The sequence below is a fragment of the Vicugna pacos genome, chromosome X (assembly GCF_048564905.1).
Source record: "Vicugna pacos chromosome X, VicPac4, whole genome shotgun sequence".
Classification (NCBI taxonomy): domain Eukaryota; kingdom Metazoa; phylum Chordata; class Mammalia; order Artiodactyla; family Camelidae; genus Vicugna; species Vicugna pacos.
The window spans coordinates 90,732,920-90,755,583 of NC_133023.1; the positions used below are offsets into that span (position 1 = coordinate 90,732,920).

The 22,664-nt window shown below is 33.2% G+C and overlaps 1 protein-coding gene across 3 annotated transcripts in view; it reads right to left on the reverse strand.

Annotated features, from left to right (window-relative positions):
* Positions 1 to 674: 674 nt before the first annotated feature.
* ZNF280C (zinc finger protein 280C) overlaps positions 675 to 22,664 on the reverse strand; it is a 46,203-nt gene continuing 24,213 nt past the window's right edge. For all 3 annotated transcript variants that reach the window (XM_072956389.1, XM_031671345.2, XM_015238918.3), the window contains 11 exons: positions 21,842 to 22,062; positions 18,016 to 18,173; positions 17,221 to 17,321; positions 16,295 to 16,441; positions 12,512 to 12,643; positions 8,760 to 9,070; positions 8,158 to 8,298; positions 6,146 to 6,208; positions 2,653 to 2,771; positions 2,474 to 2,510; positions 675 to 2,347 (listed from right to left, as the gene is read on the reverse strand). In XM_072956389.1, the coding sequence (XP_072812490.1) occupies positions 2,332 to 2,347; positions 2,474 to 2,510; positions 2,653 to 2,771; positions 6,146 to 6,208; positions 8,158 to 8,298; positions 8,760 to 9,070; positions 12,512 to 12,643; positions 16,295 to 16,441; positions 17,221 to 17,321; positions 18,016 to 18,173; positions 21,842 to 22,062 (1,446 nt within the window). In that variant the 3' untranslated portion in view covers positions 675 to 2,331. The remainder of the gene's footprint in view (positions 2,348 to 2,473; positions 2,511 to 2,652; positions 2,772 to 6,145; positions 6,209 to 8,157; positions 8,299 to 8,759; positions 9,071 to 12,511; positions 12,644 to 16,294; positions 16,442 to 17,220; positions 17,322 to 18,015; positions 18,174 to 21,841; positions 22,063 to 22,664) is intronic.

Genomic DNA, 22,664 nt, shown 5'->3' on the forward strand with positions numbered 1-22,664 from the left:
TATGCTGAAACTTAATCCCCAATATGATGGTGTTTGGAGGTGGGGCCTTATTAGGTGAACAGGTCATGAGGGTGGGGCCCACATGAGAGAGATTAATGCCCTTGTAAAATAGACCCCAGAGAACTCTCTTGCCCTTTCCACCATGTGAGAACACAGCAGGAGGATGACGGTCTATGAACCAGGAAGTGGGTTCTCAACAGACACTGAATCTGCCAGCATTTTGATCATAGATTTTGCAGCCACTAGAACAACAGAAATAAATTTCTATCGTTTATGAGCCACCCAGTCTATGGTATTCTGTTATAGCTGCACACACAGATTAAGATGGTTTCAAAGTACAATTCAAGAAGTTCTAATGTTAAGAAGAAAAAACACCACTCATGATTGAGTCAAACAACTTCCAAGCCTGCACAACTTCATGGTTATTAGGATTATAAAGGGACTCTTACCAGCCTTTAAAGTTCTAGAAATTAGTAAAGTATAAACAGCGAGCTTTTAACTGTATTGAAGGAAAAACTGCAAGATGGATTCAACAGCTAGAGCTCTCAGTCTGTGTACCAAGTCATCAAGCTTCCATGTAAGAAGCAAAGTAAAGCTCCTAATAATGTGACAAAATCTACAGCTTGTATTCTAAGTTATTCATTAGAAAATAATTCCACAGGCACTTTCACAATACAAATTTTATTAAAAAAATAATAACATCAAAACTGTTCAGCAAATCTATATTCAATGTAACCAAAATAAACAAACACCAAATTAAAAAAAATATACATCTATATATATATGGGCAAGAAACAAGTGCATTTTTTGGTCCCAATATTCTCTGAATATATTATCTTTATCCAAAGGAATTACATTAATGGCTAAGAAGATATTATGTATTAGATGTACAGAAATGTAACTTTAAAACTTGTTTTAAGGTCTGTAGGAAGTGTTTTTTGCCAATTCTTTATGTGTCTGAACTCACAATCACTAAGATAATGTCAATGATAGTCCCAAGATAGACAGAGGATGTAATAATGTCTAAAGGTCTGAACAATTACCAAATTAGGAAGCTACCAATAGGTAGCTACATGAACTCTAGAGAATTTCAAGGAATTTTTTGGAGTTATTAACAAAACAAAACAAACACAAAACAAGTTTTAAAAAGAAACAAAAGAGGACATAACAAAACAGACATTAATAAATTTGGTGAAGACAACATAAAACCAAAATAACAAAATTAAATTAGGTTTTAAAAAAATAAAAAAAATTGAATATTAGTATTGCTGAAAATTCCTAGGATTTAATACTGGATAAAACTTTAAATGACAGTAAAAATAACTATAATTTTGGAACTGCGACTTCAAAAACTTGTGTTCCAAGAATATGAAAGTAACCTTGGTTCCCTATGCAACCAGTTTTTATATTCCTTGGACTGCATGCATGCTAGAGGAAGATTAAAGGGCAGCAGCCAAAATGATTAAACTTCAACTTGGATGTTGAAGAATTGATTTGATGGGCTTTTCTTGGTTAGAATAGACCCATAAGCTTAAGATCAAGAACCAAAGCCCCCAGTGGGAAGTTGTGCTCAATTTGGTGGGCCTTGAGGTCATCTCTGGCCAAATTAGTATCAGTCTTATGGGAGGCCAGTCATGAAGGAAGGGACTCTCCCCAAGATCTGATTTCTTAAGGCCACAACCTACAGGAGGTCTCACAGTCAAATAATTCACATTCCTTGGAAAGAGAGAACAGGCATCAGTTGTGTCCATCGAAGGGGGACACTGACCAGGGGTACCCTGGACATTTTTTGAAATTTCTGTGTTGCTTCTGCATCTGAAAAATATGAAAAATAGAACAATGACAGACGAGGAATGAGGAAAAAGACAGCTATCTGACCTAAAAATGTCAGACTTATAAGAAATTAACTAAGAGACCAGACAGAACAGACAAAAAAAGATGAACAGTCACATTGTTTGGAATGCAATATTCTGAAGGCAAGGATATCAGAGAAAAACACAGATTATTTTAAGCAAAGCAAGAGAAGACCATAGCAACAAAAGTCATTTTTGAAGAAAGCCAACTGGAGAAAAAAAGCATGTGTTAAGGTATGTTAACCTGACACAAAGATAAGGTGGAATACGAATCTAGTGCCATCTGAAAGCTGAAAAGAGCTGCATAATGAGAGCTAGTGTCATGAACTCGGCTCTTTAATCGCCTTCGTGTGAGAAAACACTTCAGAACTTTGAACTTAGGAAACTGCTTTTGTGTAAGAAAACACTTCAGAACTTTGAACTTAGGAAATTCCAACTTGTCTTGCACCAGGTTGCACGAGCTCCATAGAGCAGGAATCTATTTCAACAAGCGGCTTTAAAAACAAAAACAAAAACAAATACTTTAATATTTTTTCATTTCTATTAATGATACATATTTAAAAATGCAACAGTGCTAAAATCCATCAAAGAAAAATGCACTGAATGAAAATTAAACTTACTCAGAAGTGGGTTCAGAAGTTGAGGTACTTTCGGGAACTGAAATTAGAAGAAGAGTTTTACACTTAGAATATATGAGAAGCAAGCTTACCAATTTAATAAGTAAGAGCCCGTATTGTGGCTGATCAAAAATAGTGTAATAAATATCAGAAATCCAAAGTAACACAATATATATACACACCTTTCTCTATTATCACTTGGCAAGTATGAGTTTTACGTTGACTTAAGTGTTTAGCCATACGATCCAAACCAGAAGAATCAGTTAGGAAATCACATTTAAGGCACACTAGAGTAATGCCCCTATGGAAAAAAGAAGACAGAAAGAAAAGGCTTTTGTCTTTTATGAAACTCCATATACAAGTTCAATCATGATTTTTCCATGTAATAACTCCACTTGCTTTTTAAGTGTCACGACCACCATTTTCCAATTTTGTTATATGAGCCTGATATATCTGAAATGGCATAGCCATATCTAAATTATGCTAACATTTAGTGTTCTAGAAACTGTTTCCTCTCACACTGGTTTCTGAAAGATATGACTGAAGAGACCTAAAGCTCAGTCGTGGCTCCACTAATTACTTGTATAGCTTGTACAAGGCATGATTGTTTCATGCCTTTGCCCATCTGCAAAGCAGGGCTATACTATTCATTCATTCAATGTATATCTGCTGAGAACCTTCTTTATATACTCTGTACTACTAGGTGTTACAAATACAAGAGGGAACAAAATAGGGTACACTCTGTGGAGCCTACAATCTAATGTCTTATTTAAGTGATGATAAAATCAGATAAGAAATGAGAAGTCTTAAAAAATAAATCATATATAAATAAATAAAGTGATGTAATTATCATTATCAGCTTATTAACAAAGCATAAATATACTCTGGCAGTTAACTTTGAATTTAAATGCTTTACATTTAAATATTTCACCTGTATAGGAATAAAAACCAGTATGCTACTGGTTACAGTTGGACTGACTTCTCCCCTGCAGCTCTACTCTTAACAGCCTGTTGTGTATTTACACCTAGCTGTCACACTGGCACATCAAAAATGATCTTCATAAAACTAAAGTTGTGTGCTTTCCTCCTGACTCCTAAAAAATCACTCCTCCTGATTGGTCTCCCTTATGATGCGATGCCTCTGACACAAAGGCCCCAAATTGTAGTTATTTCTGACCCCTTTTCCTTAAAACAGTCAATATTTCAAAAATTTTATCATATTAACAATTTATTGAGCACTTATTCTGTATTACGCTGAGCGTTTTAGACATATCATCTAATCTATTCCTTATAACAACCCAAAGAGCTAGGTGCTGTAAGTTGAAATTTTTTAAAAATAGAGGACAGGTTCAGGTTTAGTAGCCTACCAAGGCCAGGACCAGGTCTGAAACTGAGCCCTTGATTCCAGAGCCCATGTTCTTAAACATGATGTGACACCACCTCACCACCGTTAACCTTGGTTATCTTATTAAATCAGTCCTAACTACCGCAAGAGTCTTAACTAGTCTATGTGCCTCGCACAGCTACAACTCACTTTGTATACCCCTCCAAATTGATCTTCCTTCAGTCCCCTTGATTCTAATGGAACACTAATGGTTTTCCCAATGTCCTCAAGTTATAATTAAGTCCAAATTCCCTAGCCTTTTTCAAGGATTCCATAATCTGGATCTAATCTCAAAACTATTCCCCCAGACTTTGAACTTAATACTATGTTATATGAACTTCATGCTCCATCCAAACTGTCTACTTGTCATTCACTGTGTATGCCATCGACTTTTTTCCTTTCTGCACTTTTATTCATGCTATTTCTTCAACCTAAAATGCCCCTGTACCTCTTCTTATAAGTAGAAACCTCTCTTTCTTTTGAAATCAGTAACTCTCACTGCACTTATTACAAATCTCCTTGTATTAATTTCTGTAGTTATTTATGTTCACACTTTATCATAATTGTACATTCCTTGAAGGTTGGTATCAAGCCTTCTTCATCACCATCAGCTTTACAAGACCTGCTACATTGTGTGACACATGACAGATGCACAATACATAGCTAAGAATGAATGCTGCCTTTTAACAAAATAGTAATTACAAAATTTATTGTTCTGTAAAATTATAAATATGCTAACTCCCATACATAGAAAATAACCAATTTTCTATTTTAATTTGAGACTCACCCAAGGTGAGAAAAAAGTGTGTCACATCTTTAAAATTATAGAATTATTTTTTTGTTTGTTTTTTGGTTTTTTTGGAGAGGGTAAGTGATTAGATTTATTTATTTATTTAATGGAGATATTGAAGATTGAACCCAGGACCTTGTGCATACTAAGCACACACTCTACTACTGAGCTATACACTCTCCTCTAAAATCACAGAATTTAAGAACCAAGCCACACAATTGAGTTTAACAGAGGTAAAAATCAAATTAAGGTCTCCATAGAATTAATAAATTCTTTTCATTCTTATAAAACTTTTCAGTAAATGTAACATCTAATACAGTTTTATTAGAATCTTTTCTAATTTCTTGAATTTAGTAGCCTTTTAAAAATAGCACTAATTTATTTTTTAAATGAAACCTAACTTTCTTCTGCCTATGAGCTATTGGTCTATCATCCACATATTCCACATATGTCATTTTCAATATTAATTTACTCAGCAAATATTTATGGAATGCCTATCATGTGTCAGGCACCATTTAATGTCCAGCAAATGCCTAGCATAGCCAAATATCTGAACCACGCATATTCTAGTGAGAAGACATAGATAATAAACAAGAGGGTGAAATATAGAATATAATAGACAGTAAAAAGCTGCCATAAAGTAAAAACAAAGCAAGAAAGGGAGATAGGGAGTGCTGGGGGTGGGATCAAGGGGAAAGGATGCTATTTTAAATGGAGTGGTCAAGGAAAGAGTCACTCATCAGAATAGAGACCTAAAGGAGGTGAGGGAGCTAGCTAGCCATGCAGATATCTGGGGAAGAGCAAATGAGGCAGAAGGAATAATAAATACAAAGATACTGAGATATAGCATCCCCTCTTCCACTTTTCCACTAACCTGAAGCATCAAAACAAGTATTGGCCAAACTTAAGTCTATGTCTTAGCCTAGTGCTACAAAGATCCTGACACTGACTATTTCAAACAGCAATGACAACATGAAAAAAAATTAAACAAATGAAGATGAAGTCAAAAGGAATCAGAAGAATGTGAAAAATGGTCCTTAGTGGATTCTGAGCTCAATGTGTGTGGTATAACCAAAATTAATTATCAATGTCTTTAGAAATGTTCACAATTCCTCTGTAAACAGATTGTGCACTTTTATTTATTTCAAAAATAAAAGACCCCAAGAATTATGAAGGCCACATATTGATCAAAACCAAAGTAGTGTTAGTCACTTTACTAAGTATCTTAAATGTCTTTTAGATATTCCAATATTATTGGAGAGCCTTATTTTTAAACTTTATAATACAAATCCATGGAAGTTTCATCTTAATGCCTAACATCACTGAAACGAAGTTTAGCCTGAGAATATAGGCTATCCCCACTTTGACCTAATGATATAATGAACAGAACTGTTATGCCCAGTAGTAATCATTTCATTTTCCAAACTAGGCACTCCAGCATCAGGTTAAAAAGCTACTACAATTTTTCAATAGAGAGATTGGAAAAAGATCAATCAGTTACCTGAGAGTTCCAGAATGCTTCTTAAAAATATAAAACCGTTTAGTTGGATGGTTGCTATGAGAGCTGTAGAGACAAGAGACAAATGAGATTTTATTATACAATAAGTCATTAATTAATTTTATGATTATATTTCAAGCCTATGCTTAGGTTCTTAGTTTTTAATAAAAGATCATGATCTAATTTATAAAATTCTATTAGAATCTCTGTTTAATTCAAGATTTTTATCTTACATTTCATTTTATCTGTGTATTTTCTAACATTTCCCTAAGAATAATCTTAAATGATCATACCTCACCATTATACAAAAAAGATCCCTCAGAGTTAAAAATGCAAAGAGCATCAAATTAAATTTTTTCAACTATTAAGAGTTGAGAAAAATTTTAAAGGTATTTGCTAATAATGTATTTTGCTGTAATAGAAATTGTTACAAATAATAATTATTTATGACATTCTAATCTTAATATACTTAGTGAGGGGTTGAATCTGAATGATCTTTGAAGTAAATGTTTCTTAGGCTAAAATACATTATTTACCATAAGTAAAATGAAACATTTAAAGAATCTTTTACAATTTCTAGGAGAGCTTTTAAGGAAAGCGAATCAAAGGAACCAGAGAACATGAGTTAAAACAATACCTCCTCTAAGCACAGAACAGAAAACCACTAACCAAATCTTGCAGCCAAGGCTAATAGTTTTTATACCCTCTTTTAAACTGATAAGGAAAGCTTTCCTGTACTAGAAAGCCATGTAGAATTAGCCAGGATTAGCATAGCACAGTATCACTCAAAGTGTGGTCCACAGATCAGCAGCATCTACATCACCTTGGAGCTTATTAGAAATAGAAATTTTCAGCTCCCACTCCAGACCCACTGAATTAATCTCTAGCAGTGGAGCCCAGAAATCAGTGTCAACAAGGTTTTCAGATCATTCTTATGCAAGTTGAAGTTTGAGAAGCACTAGCCCTAGTTTCCACTGACAGACCCAAACCAGACAATACAGCAAGTCAGTGGTTACCCTCAGACACAAGCATACCACATATACATGGGAAAAGATTCTGAATAGCTATAATCTATATCCTCAGAATAGGTGCCATGATTAATTTCAAAGAAGTGCTCTCTCAAGTAGGTAAGACAGATACATATTTAATATGAGGCAGAACAGCTGAGTGATATAGAACTCAAAGAAATGATTGATTCCTGTGAGTGGCTATGTGATCAGATACTTCATAGAAGGTAAATTGAGAGGGAAGGAGACAGGCATTCAAAATAGCCAAGAATAAGGAAAAGCCACTTTACATATTGCATATGGAACAAACTATATATTGAGGAAGATTAATTAATTGGGGGGGCTTGACTTCTGGTTACAGAGTTGGTATGGGCTGAGAATAAAGGTACTCAACCTCTGAGAAAATAAAGCTTCTGTACGTACAGAGGTCAATCCTCTGACAAAAGTCCACACTGGGCAGGAGTGAGGGTATCCAGTCAAGGGAGAGGTACTTGAGACAACAAAGGAAGTAAGGTACCAATGAAGTAGGGGAAGCACAAAGAGACCTACAAGGCCCTTAGAAGAGCAGAAGTGGAAGCTTTCAGTTCTGTATGAGGCTAATGAGCATGTGAGCACTGACGATGTTCCTAGCATCTCTGACAAACATGAAGTCTCTCAAAGTGACTGCTTTGAAGTGGATATTACTCATGTGTTTACATGTATTTATTTGATAAATATTTTGGAAACATTTAAAATTTTATGGGCAACTTCTGAAAGACTCAGAAGAATAATTTCCCTGACAAATCTATTCTAATTTCATTAGTCCAACTGTTCTTAACTTTTTTGTTCCAGTAATTTCATGTGTTATTATGCTGGAAAACAGTACTGGGTAATATCCCATAGTTCCCTGTTGCTAGATTCTTTTAGGTCCTTGATGTGACAAACTGGCTACTAATATGACAACTTTGTTTTCAAAAACCAAGTATCTTGAATGGCAGTTTTTGGTTGTAGTGTACATGTTTAACTCACCTCACCATATGATTTATAAAGGCTTTGTTACAGTTAGTGTTGTATTTGCAAAAATTACAGTGGATATATATTGAAAAGTGGCTTGCAAAATCTTTTATTTTGGAATGACACTCAATGCACTTGTGAACTCCCCGACGACACCTATGGAGACAGAAAAAAATGATAAAAATACATTGTAAAACAAAGAAATAAGGTAAAGCCTCATTAATGTTTTATTAATTGAAGCCAAGGTATTTCAATTAAATCTTTAAAGAGACTTATAATTTTGAAATTTGCTTTGAAACAACAAGCTAGAATAAGTGCAAAAAAGTCACCAGTTAATGTTTCCTTGTAATAAAAAGGATCACATTAACCAATTCAACGATCACAAAATATAAGCTCAAAATGTAAGATTAGTGTAAAAGACAATTATACAATAAACACAGTAATTCAAGTTCTATTCAGCAGTTGTAAAAAGTACCTTTTGATTATCTTCTTGGCCTTTATGCTAGATAAGTGACTATTATGTAAATGTGCAGGGGAGTTCTAGTGATATGGTAAGCTACATTAAAATAACCTTTAATATTTAATTAGCATTGTATATCAGGAATAAAACATATTACCTTAAATTCTTCAAAGCTATGCTGATTTTATTCTTTCTGTTGCGCTGTTTCTTTTGCTTGTAAGAGGCTTTTGCTTTGTATTTAGGTATAGCTCTACCTTGCTTACTTGGATTAGCCTTATTCGCAGTGGATGTAGATGCAGAAAGCTTTCCTGTCTTAGATTTACTTGCATTAGATTTTGCAGGACTTTTAGCAGTTGTACTTTTGGACTTTGGAGGTGAGACCTGAAGAAAAGAAGTGCTTGGAGTACTCCTGGGAGATGTAGTTGATGGCCTTGAATGAAGAGGTCCAATTGAAGCTCGAATAGTAACCTATAAAAATGAAGGAAACGTATCATTTTAGAAAATTAATCATCATCCTAATATTTAAAAAAAATCACACATTATGCAAGTCATAACTGGTTTTTGACAAGGATGCCCAGACAATTCAGTGAAGGAAACAACAGTTTTATAGTTTTATCAACAAATGATGCTGGGACATTTGGATATCTACATGCCAAAGGATGAATTTGGACCCCTATCTCATACTAGATACAAAAATTAACTCAAAACGTATCAAAGACCAGATTGTAAGAGCTAAAACTATATAAAACTCTTAGAAGAAAACATAGGAGGAAATTTTCATGACCTTGGGTTAGGCAATGATTGCTTAAATATGATACTGAAAGCACAAGCAACCAAAGAAAGAATAAATGGACTTGATAAAAATTAAAACTTTTATGAAGAAGAATATACATATATAAGTGAATCACTATGCTGTACATCAGAAACACAATATTGCAAATCAACTGTACTTCAATAAAAAAATTAAAACTTTTGTGCCTCAAAGGACACTATTAAGAAAGTGAAAAGGAAACCACAGATTGAAAGAAAATATTTGCAAATTATATCTCTAATAAGGGACTTGTATATAGAATATTCTTACAACTCAATAAAAAGACAAATAACCCAATTAACAAATGGGCAAATGATCCAAATAGGCATTTCCTCAAAGATATACAAATGGCCAATAAGCACACGAAAAGATGTTCAACATCAGTAGTCATTAAGGAAATGCAAATCAAGACGACAATAAGATATTACTTCAGACCACCTAGAATGGCTATAATAAGAGATAGTAGCATGTGCTGACAGGATATGGAGAAATTGCAGCCTTCATATATTGCTGGTGGGGATGCACAATGGTGCAGTAGCTTTGGAAAACAGTCTGGCAGTTCTTCAAAATGTTAAACATAAGAGTTATCATATAACCCTAGGTGTTCCACTCTTAATGACTCCACTCAAGAGAAATGTCCACACAAAAACTTGTACATGAATTTTCATGAAAGCATTATTCACAATAGACAAAAAGTGGAAAACAACCCAAATGCTCATCAAGTGATGGATAAATAAAATATTGTATATCCATACAACAGAATAATATTCATCCATAAAAAAGAATAAAGTACTAATACATAAGCACTGATACAGCCTTAAAAAGGGATGAAGTACCGACACAAGCTACGATATGGATGAACCTCAAAACATTACACTAAGTGAAAGAAACCATTCATAAAACCACATACTGCATGATTCCATTTATATAAAATGTCCAGAACAGGAAAATCCGTAGGGTCAGAAAGTAGATTAAAATTTGCCTGTCGCTGGTAGAGGGGAAATTAGCAGTGACTGTCAATGGATGTGGGGTTTCTTTAGGGGGTGATAAAATGTTCTAAAATAGATTATAGTGATGTTGTCACAGCTCCATGAATATGCTAAAAACCATTGCATATTTGTATTGTCTATTTTAAAGTCCTTATTTATTTATTATTGTACTTATTTACTGTATTTAAAGTATTGAATACTTTAAATGGGTGAATTGTATGATATGAATTATATCTCAATAAAGCTGTTACCAAAAAATGTACTGTAATTCAAAAAGTTAAACATCAAAGGATAAACTGTCTCCCATTTATTCTAAATGGTTGTACCAATTAAATGAAATTCATCTCAATATTCACTTACTTTTGTAGTATTAGTTTTGTATTGATAGTATTTATATGTTAACACAGATATTAATGGATAATTAGAAATTAGTGCAAATTTTGTGAGTATCAAAATAGCACATTCCACAGCTATTTTATGCTCTGATACAACTAAATAGCTTTTGCAAATATAGAGGTTAAAATTTAAATCTCAAATCCTGAAATAACTCTGGAAAGGCCTGCATCACTCCTTGGTAACTATAAAACAGATCTCCAGAATCACTATGTTCTATACCTGAAACTTATAAAATATTGCACATCAACTATATACCCAATTAACAGCCCCCCTACCAAAGGCAGATCTCCAGTAAATGTGACCTGCTCTCTCTGGGGTTTCATTGGGTAGGATATATGGTTCCAAAGGCTATTATGGAGGTTTTATCAACTCATCATACAGCATGGAGAGTTTAATAATATTCAGAATTTTCTTAAAGGGAGCCAATGTAAAAATTATCATTTAATATTCAGAAAAAGAAAATGTTCGCTTATAGTCATGGTTAATAATGAAAAACACAGTTGCTGAACATTTAAAAAAATCATTTCACTACCGTCATTAGCTTAAAGAGCAGCCAAGGAGAAAGTCCTGTGAAATACATGTGGTTTGATATCATACAAAAAGCACTGAATTAGGAGTCAAAAGACCTGAGGTTAAATTTCAACACTATCACTTCCTAGCCATGTGACCTTGAGTAAGTAACATCCTCTCAGCCTCTTCATCTGTAATATGGGAATAATACCTGCTTTGTCTACCTCACTGATTTGCTACAGGGATTAAATAATAGAATATATGAAAAAGTACACTGAAAGCTTAATTCTAAAGTGCTAACAAGACACTTGGTATTATTTATTAATAATATTATGATAATGTAATATACTAATTATTACTATTATTATTAATAAGAGAAGATATGACAGAGGATTGCACTGCTTATATGAGTATTCTGCATGTCTTGTTTCAGCATGGAATGAATGGATTACAGAGAAGGATAAGGATGTTGGATAGTTCTCTTGCTCTAGAGCTTCAGAGCATCGCTTTATATTATTTTAAATAGCTCAAACAGCTTTAATTAACTCACATTCAAGGTAAGTACTCAAAGCCAAATATAAACGTTTGGGAATTAATTCACTTTGGATTATGCATCCCTCCACTGGAGCAGATAGTCAAAAGCTGACTTTACATACAGAAGTTAGAGAAAACAGATGTACATAAGGTAAAAAGGGAAAATGAAATTTGTAGTCAGATGTGTGTTTGCTCACTTAACATAGCAATGCTAATCAGGAGAACTTGCTTCCCTCTAAGAGTACTCAGTAATACCAACTTCAACAAACTATGGCATTCATGGTATTATGAAAGATGCTGGGGACACAAAAATAAATTAAACATGATTCCTGACGTTATAGTTTAGCAGCTAAAGCAGACATATATGCTGCCAACTGGAACAGCTCACAGACAAAAGAACATTCAAACAACCCATTGACTCAGTCTACAGTTAATCTAGTTGCACTCACTACAAAGGTACATGCTCCAATATAGCACATGTCAATCAACTCAAAAAACAACGGCTAGAAAAATTTCTTTCCTTTTGTTTATAAGAATGATAAAACCTAAAATTAAAATTTTAATGACAACCAGAGGCCAATTTTTAATGTTATATTGAGGAGATAAAACCAGGCAGGGGTTTATTTCTATTATCATACAACATTAAAATACAACATATTTAAAACTCACTTTTGTACCAGGAGGCAATCCTTCTAACTCTTTAGGCTTTATAAATGTCCGATGCTGGGTCTTATGATCCAGTTTCTCTTTGCAGGTCAAAAACTGTAGTCTGCATTTTGTACAACGATGAACCCCTTTTTTCTGTTTCAAAAAATATTAGAAGTAATATTAGAAATAACAATTTCTACAACCACAAATCCTGGGACCTAAAATTGCTCTTAATTCTAATAGCTTGATAATTTTAAAACCAAAATGTTACCATATCCTATCATAAATAATACCAAAAGATTTCATTTTAAAAGCATTTCTTGCATTATATTTGGGTTTCAAAAGTATTTGTTATTATACAGCAATCAATATGAAAATTATACCATTTAAGTCCTATACCATTTCTACTGTGAAAGTTTTTTAATTATAAATTTGAAGTATAAACTATTCAAAATACATGATACTGTGAAAATGAGCTATTTTCATCCTTGGAAAGATCAAATTCTTTTCATTTTTTATTATGTCCATTTGTTTCACAAGTTGGTAAAATAAGTTGAACTTTCTAATACCAAACAAATTTAACCAGACACTCCCAAGAAAGTTATGTTATAGAAATTGTTGTATAAAGCAGTGTTTGTCTAACAGAAATTTAAACAGTGATGATAATGTTCTATAGCTGCAGTATCCAATATAGTATCCACTAGCCACATGTGGTTATTGAGCACTTAAAATGTGGCAAATGCAACAGCAAAATTGATTTTTTTAATTTTGACTTTAATTAGTTTAAATTTAAATAGACACATGTGGCTAGTGACTATGATATTTGACAGCATGTTATAGAAATATAAATAAGAACTGATTCCCCCCCAAAAAGAACTGATCCCAATCTACTGTTTGAGAACCCCTTAAATATGTTTCTTCTCAAACTCAGTCCTATTATTATTTTACCAATAGGAAACAGGACCCAAGAGAGATCTAAGTAACTTCCTCATAGCTAGTTAGTGTTCTTTCTACTACATATTAGCAGTTGCATATGTCTATGCCCTCATCAAATAAAGGATATATTTTACATTTATATATCAATTTAGAACAACATACAGATACCAAAAAAAAGAATGTTTTCTCTAAAGCTGTATCTCTACAGGTTCATCATTATTTCCATTTAAAACACAAATAACCATTTAGGAAAATCAAATGAGGTAACGCATATGAAGGTACCTAGCCATTACTGGTGTACAGCAGGGATTTGATAAATAAAAATTCTTTACAAAGTTCAAATCAATATATAAATATAATGTATTTGTATTGCTATTTTAGTTTCATCTTAAGGCTATTTTAGAAGTATGGTGCATTGGATCATATCGTAGGTACAGGCAACATAAACAGATTCATCTATATATACTCGAGACGTAAAGGGGAAAAAAAAATCTCAGTCAAGAAACAGCAAGATTAACATGACAGAAAGTTCCTCAGATATAATTTCCAGAAAACTTTTCTCTACCTGTACCTATATCCCACCCAGTTTCATGATTTTAAATAGCTTTCATCTAACTGCCTGTGTCAGTAGTCTCAAGACTACTCCCTGGTTTAATGATTCAGCAGAAGGACTTACAGGGCTAAAACGTTAGACTCGCAGCTATGATTTATTACAGTGACAGGATACAGAAGAGGATTAATAAAAGAAGAAAGTGCATTGGGTGAAGTCTGGAGGATGCCCGCATCAGTTTCCAAGTGCCCTCTCTCAATGGAATTGCATAGGACATGTTTATCAATTCCCCCAGTGACTAACTGCAGCAACATATATGAAGTTTTTTTGCTTTGTTTTGTTTTTTGCCAAGGAAGCTCTCTTGAGTCTAAGAGCCCAGTTTTTCTTTTATGGAGTTCAGTCACCAAATCTTCAGACTCCCAGAAGGAGTTCACCATAATCATATTTTTGTCCAAATGATCTAGAAAAGCTGGTACAACATGGCTCACGGTTCCACACATGTAAAACACTCATTAGTTAGTAACAAAGGCTCAGTTTCCAGGAGTTAGCCAAGGGCTAGTTATGCACGTAGATTCTTCTGACAATGTGCATGATTTGAGCAACTCAGACCTGCTAGGTTAATGCCTTCCTATATATGTGGCAAGTTAAGACACAACTCAGGGTATGAAGTGTGACTACAGATCAGATAAACCACTTAAGAGACACAGTCCACGTAGCAGGCCTATCTGTCTCTTTCTTACTTTTCTAAGCATCTATTACTCCCTCCATATTTACAACTCACTTTGGAGCTTAGTAAAGCACAAGAAAAAGAATTATTTTAATAGTGTCATAATAAAATTGACAGAGCTACTACTTTATATCTCATTCTTTCTTTCAAGACCAAAGGTCAAAAGATGAAATACAGAGCACCAAGACCAGTGTTTCACAAACTCTATTCTTCAAAAAATATTAATATTTATTGTGCAAGTAAAGGATTCAATGGTCAAATAAGTTTTGGAAACAATATATACAATATCTCTTGTTTGGAGATTTATGATCTTTTAAGCATTTATTTTAGCATGTTAAAAGCTCTGAAAAGTCCTATTTTGAAAACATAAACAAAAAAACTATTCATTTTGTAAGTCTAGCCATTCACTGAATTTCTTTTTCCAGGAACAATTTTAGAGCAGAACATCTACTTAACATCTGATGAAACACTGTTGGGGAAACCCTAGAACAGAAGGATTTTGACACAGGTTCTTCAGGATGAGGTAGCATTCTAGGATAAAAAAATAAGTATGTTGGTACCATTTCACCCCCATCCATGGGTGATGCTGAATGTATCTGGATATTCTACTTCTATGATTTTTTCCAATTAGCAACTATAAGCTGATTTCATGAGTATCTAACGACTGAACTGAAAGCAATGATAGCACAAGTGCTGAATAAATTGGATGATAATTCATTCAATAATAAGAAAATGTAATGAATGGGCTGATGAGTGAGGAGACAAAACTTGATTACATAATCAGATTCAGTAAATTAATTGACTTCTGATTTTGGCAAAGGTATTGCTCTTTCGAACACTCAAGAATAGGTTTCTTGTTTTGTCAAACTTTTCAGCTCAAATAAAGGATGATCTAATTGTGCAGAAAAAGAATCAGCAAGCACAATATGAAAATTCAAGGGAAAAGTCCAACCACTAATACTGACATCCCAGAAATTACATAGCAGAACTGGCAAAAGTCATCCAGGAAACAATTTATAACGTAAATACAGTTCTCTAGCTTAGTTCACACATCTAGAAATATGTGTCATTGCTGTTTCCTTTGTCACTGGCTGCTACAAGAGACCATCCTGGGTTACTGATGACAATCACATGTCTTCTTATAATAAAAAGTGGGCTAGAAAGTGTAAATCATGTTTGAAGAGAAAGAGAAAAACAGAAGATTGTGAATCCTCAATCTTATCTTCCTCAGTTCAAACTTATCCTTTTCTCTGCTCTTGATTTTAAGATCATTCCCATTCTCACCACTCTTAGATCCCTGAAATAGCTAATGTAAATATTCCACTCATCTTTCTTTTTTCCCACCACTCTAGGCTTCCTATTTCTACCTGTCTTTCAAAATTTCACTATTCATGAGCCTCATTATCACCAGGAAGTAGACAAGAGAAAGAAGTGGAAGTTTCACAAATACTTCAGCATAAATTATAAATTAAATGTGTCATTTGGAACGACTATGCTTTTCTTCTAGAACAAATTTAACCAAAGTTCTAAGTTTTATATATATACTTTTTCAATAAAACAAAATGAACAAGTAAGAACTGCTAAATCTCACCTGATGCTTCATGTAATGATTCATGTAGGGGGTTGCCATTTTACTAACTTTGAGGCAAAATGGACATAGCAAGTTCTTAGTATTTTCATGGGATGCTCTGAAGTGAGCTTCTACATCAGAAAATATGGATGATCTAAACTGGCAAACCTAGAAATATAAAGAAGATTTAGTTTATCTTGAAAATTTATAACCGACGTCCAATTACATCCCAGTAGTAATGATGAGTCATTTGTTTAGAGGAACATTACGTACTCATTCAGCTTCATTGCTTATACAACTAAAGATCCTATTCACGCAAGTAAAAAATAATCTTTGAAACAGCAAAGTTGTCTTTTAGAGTTTAGGGATCTATTCCTAAACATAAGTGGATTCCTTTCTTCTTTTCAGATCTACTACCCCCCATCTTGGCTTGAATTTCCAAACTCTGACACCTCTTGACCTGTAAAGTTTTTCCCGCTACATAAAATGGATTATTCTCTTCTTTGGATTTTAAATAGCATCCAGGCTATAACAGAGGCAATTTTTCTTTATCTTGCTATCTTACTGGGAACCACTTCAAATTCTGGAAAAAATATCACCCCCAAAGCCTTTAGCTGAGCTCCCCATAACTAACAGTATTTCCTATTTCACTGGCATGCTTCTATTCTTCCCTACATGGTAAGAAAATCCATGTTTGTTTGCCTTTATCCAAGAGGGCTTTTTGTTTGTCTAGTACAGAGGTCAGCAATCTATGGCCCATAGGCCAAATCCAATCCACCACCCCTACATACTCCAGTTAAACCAAGGGAGTTTCCACTATTGAAGACGGTCTTTATTTTAGCAATTTGTTTTTATTTAAATGGTTAAAAAAAGCAAAAGAACAATACTATTTCATGGCACATGAAAATTAAAAAAACACCAGAATACGCAATAAAATGTGCATGTACCTGGCAAATATATGGCATTTCTCCAGGTTTATGAGTGTCCTTCATGTGTTGTAAAAGAGTATGCTCTGTTTCAAATGATAGCTCACAGATTTTACAAATAGCTGAAAATGGAAAAAAAAACACATTACACTATTTTAAGGATGTATATAAATCAGAGATTCAACTTGTACATCCATAACAACAGCAACAAGAAGTAATAATAATAAAGCAGTAGTGATGGTGGCTCCAACAACTCTATAGTTGTTAACTTTGTAATGCTGTTCTAAGGACTTTACTTATATTAGCTTGTTTCATTCTCATACTATCACTGAGAGTGGTACTGCTAATCTTATCCCCATTTTTCAGATGAGGAACCTGAGACACAGTAAGATTAAGTAACTTGCATGACATCTCATAACTGTATTAAAAGAGGCAGAGCTGGGATTTGAATATAAGCTGTCTGACTCCAGAGTCTGTGATTTTAACTATCATTGCAGTTACTTTTCTTATTAGAGTGTAAAATAAGACCACTGAATTCATATTTGCAAATCAGGGAATTCGAGTTTTCTAATTTAGCCCCCTACATATGATACATGAGTTATGTCAAGGAAGTTTTGATTTACAAGAGGGACTTCAATTTTAGTAAGTTACTTTATTGAAAAGTTAATACAAGTTAAAACATGTTTTTCAGTTTTGCCCCCAAATTACAAAGTCTATTTCTTATTCTTATTTTTCTATCAGGTTTCTTAAAAATCCCTTCTAGCTTAGATAATCAAAATCACTAATGTTCAGGACTTTAATAAAGTTGTGACTTACTAGAAAACTCATGGGGGGTGTGTGTACTCTCAATATGGCACTGCAGCTGGAACGGTGTGGGATACTGACGGTAGCAGTGCTGGCAGGTGGTGTGGCTTTCCCAGCTCTCACTGTTCTGCTTCTCAAGTTCCAAATGGTGTTTCATGTGGTTCATGAACCTATAAATGATTGTTAACAGGTGCGAATATTCAGATTTATAACCAAAGACAAATCTCACAAATAAGTATCTGAACTTAAATGTTAAAAATGCAGCTGTGTTACTCAAAACAACACCTCCAAAGCCTCTGGAATAACTCCTCTGGAAAAATGTGCACTTCAAATAATCACTCTCATTAAGTGGCTCAGTAAACACTTTTTTCTACACCTTTGTTTCACAATATTCCATTAAAATAGTTAATATGAAATACCACTAAGTTGCTTCTTCACCATTATATTAGATTAAATTTTTTTTGTAAATACAGCAGGCTTCTTTTCCATAAACAAAATACTATTTACATTTTAAAACAAGATACTTAAAGGAAGGCAATTCTACCAACAAAAGTAGCTACAGAATCATGAGAAATCTTTTGATGGTCTTGAAGTTATACAGTATGTTTCAGCTGCTTAAGAGACAAATTATTCGTATTTTTAGTTATGTCTTGGTTTCTTTTTTTTTTTTTTTTTTTTTTTTTAGTATATGTGCTGCCGAAGCGAGCACTGTCTTGGTTTCTAAGTGCATGTAATAGCAATTTTAATACCCATAATCACAAGAATCTTTTATCTAATGATAGGAGTTTACTGTTAGCACAAACGGTTCATTTTAACTCTCACACTGTGCCTTTTGTAGCAGCATCCATTTTTTTCAGTTCTACATTCTGCTATGTTAGAATCCCTAAAAGGCTTCTTATGAGAAGGAACTATGACCTTCAATGCCAGAGAGTACAATATAACAAGGCATATCGATTTCACAGGGCTTACTGAAATGTTTTACTGAATTTCAAAGTAAAGTTATTTAATCAAAACAACAAATTTAAGACTGAGTCCAATATTAACAGCTATTCAGTATGAGTCCCTCAAGGAAATAACCTTGAAATGGAGCAATAATGACAGCAATCATTATGGAGGTTTTAACATTTATTGTCTCACATCTCTAAAGCACTACTACTCTTTAGAGCTGCTTATGGTACACTTTGAAATATTTTTCCCTCCTTTCATTTTAACATCATATCTTTAAAATCTATGTAAGAATCCTAGTCTTGCCTAAATATTTACATATAAAGGTCATGAGCCATTAACCTTTCAGCTCACAACTTTAATAAAATCTATTTATATAAAATAATCTGTTAACTAACTACCTATCTCTCAATTATTACCCGGTCCCCATAAGCAGCTTACACTTCTCAAACCAGTAGATGGAAATGGGGGAAAAGGAAAACCCCTCACAAGGCTACTCTCAGAATGAAATAGCCCTAATTGGTTTTGGTGACACTCACTGTAGGAAAAAAAAAATCCTATAATATGTTGACAGAGCAGAGAGGAGAAATCTTAAGTTATTAGCTTCCACTATCCTTTAAAGCCATCAATTTGCCATCCTAGATTTTACCATTACGGTAAAATATTATTTAACACACATAACAGCTTTAACCAAAGCTGTTCAGTGTTTACTGTTCTGGTTTCATTTACTAAATATTATGTCCAAAATGCTACAAATTCCTCGGTATTATAAAATAAGGCTAGTTAAAATTTCTAGATATTCTGATAATCTAGAAATCTGTAATCAGTCTTTTGAAATGAAAACAAAAAACAAAAAAATTTCATGTTTAATATTAAATGGGCTCATCTTAAAGAAAAAGCCAAAAAGCTAATGCTGGAAGAACTTCTGACATCATATGCATGTTTAAGTATAACAATGAATTTAACCAGTGAACCACTTTTCTATGTATTTTACCAAATTTATTAACATTATTTTCTGATATATTTTACTGTAAGAATGATAAAAATATGGAAGGAGGTCACAGAGTTCCATTCTAACTTTGTTTCAGTGTTACATCTCAAAGCATAATTTCTCTTCTGTTAAGACACTGGGAACATTAGCAATTGACAGCTGTTAGGGCTTGATAAAAGGAGGTAAATAAGTGTGAAAACTCATATGAATAATATACATGAAAGATCTTTGAAAACTATAAACCACTACCATAAGTGTAGCATTCATAATGTTTTAGGCTTAGAGTGTATTTCAGTGTTTTTCTATGTACTTCAATTTTGACCCAAGAATTCACCAGAAAATAAAATAAATGCTGGGTTTAGAAATGACCTACCTATAGGATGTTTAAGAATGCTAGTTACAAATAATGGTTATCAAGGGTAAATATTTTTTAAAGTTTGTATGTGCATGTGTGTCACAATATAGGTACAGACATACATATTATATATATATATATATATATATATATCTCACCTAAGGGAAGTGCACTGATGTCTGCAACTTACTCTGAAAAGTATCAAAATATCAGATGGGTCTATGGATGAACAGATATGTGGTAATTCAAGTATAGTAAAATGTTAAAGGTAGAACTGAGGTAGTAAATACATAGAGACATTCACCGTAAAAATTTTCAACTTTGCTGAATATTTGAAAATTTTTATAATAAAATGTTGGAAAAACAATTTCAGGCTATATAGCCAATTAAAAAATACTAATCAGTATGTCTTGTTACTTTTTCTTGTTATCTCACTTAGGATGATAGATATGCAATATACCACATAACTCAAAGACTGCAAAGTACAAGTTCCTAAAATTTAAAGAATAAATTCCATTGCCAATTAAATAAATCTTCAAAATTCCATTGCCAATTAAATCTCTATTTTTAACATTTGTTAAATTATAAAATCAAAGCAGACATGTTTCATAGAACTGGTACTTCTCTAAAGATGATCAAAAAGATCATTTTCTGCACAAGGTAACTGTACCAAAAAGTTATAAATATGAATGGAAAAGTTAGAGCATTAAATACAACAAGTATGGAGGAGGTCAAATTGGATAAAGTGGTTCTTCCTGTGACAGGAAAAGTAAGATTCATAAGCAGCTAAAAAATAAAAAAGAATAAAATAATGCCATTTTCAGCAACATGGATGGACCTGGAGATTGTCATTCTAAGTGAAGTGGGCTGGAAAGAGAAAGAAAAATGCTGTATGGTATCACTTATATGTAGAATCTAAAAAAGAAGGACACAAATGAACTACTTATTATTTATAACTTAGATGACCGATTTCTTGAATATGTGTAAGCACACTTGACTATCCTTTATGACTGGATTACTGCATTCTGTTAATTCTTATTTTGTGGTTGGCTTTATTCCTTTGATAACTATGTAAGTTTAAAAAGCTAAAGCTCTAAACTATTCTTAGAAACAATGATCAGAACATATATGTAAACTAAAAAATGTGCAGTATGTTGTATATATGTATTTACATGCAATATATTGTATATGTGCAGTCAAATTGTAACAATTCTACCTAATAAAACTGAAAACTGGAAAAAAAAGAAAAAACATCTCATAGAAAATTCCTAGTTCAATGATAAATATACAGAAAAGAATAACTTTTCCCTAGGTTAAAATAAATTTTGTCTTTTCTTAAGCTATCTGAAAGAAATGCAACTAAGTGGATCCAAGTGTCAAACTCCTAAAAATACAAGAAAGGACAAAAGCTTTTCAACATGAAAATCTACCTTTATTCTTAGTAGAAAGAGTTAAAATCGCTTATCTAGGATGGCATAAAAAAGTACAATATTTACATCTGTTGCATTCCTATTTTCAAACAGAAATAGAAATAAGTATTTACATACCTAATATTATTTTTAAGGACTTTCAAGCAGCTGAAGCATTTAAAGGTTGTGTAAGTCTTCTGTTCATCATCAACAGCTCCTTCATGTCTTCCATAGTAAAAGTCACTGACTAACATAATCAATTTCCCTTTCTCTGCACCAGTCTTGTTTCTATTTTCATGACTTGAAAGTTCTACTTTAATCATGTCCAAAAATGTATTTACCATGTCTGGACAACAACGCTGAAAGATAAAAATATATATAAATCTTACTATACTTCCTTGAAAAATTAGATACCAAAAAAAAAATTCTGTGTTTATAACTAGGGCCAGCTCACATGGAAAGATAGTCTCTCAGAGTTTTAATCACAAACAGTTCTATAATAAATAAAAGTTACATTTTAGAAAATGTTTGCCACTTTCTCCAGGTGCAGAAGTGTATATAATATGCTATGATTTGTGCATAATAGATGGAAAATAAGACCATTCATGTGTGCCTGTATATGCAGAAAGTCAAAGAGGATACAAAACAAATTAATAAAAAAAAATTTCCTTTGTGAGTCATACTGGGAATTAGGCAAATAGGAGACGGGGTGTGATTTTTCATATATTTGTTCTTGTACTTTTTGAATCATCTGACTATATTACCCAGCCCCCAAATTAAATAAGCCAAAGATAGCTAAAAACCTCAGCCCTTTCTTTTCTCTCTCCATTTTTGATGCAAAACATAGAAACATCAAGCATCTCTACACAATATTACATAAATAGGAAACCTGAAAGCACTTGCAGAAGTTACTTCTCACTTTTAAAACCAAACCCCAAAGTCCAGTTAACAGAAGTCACAC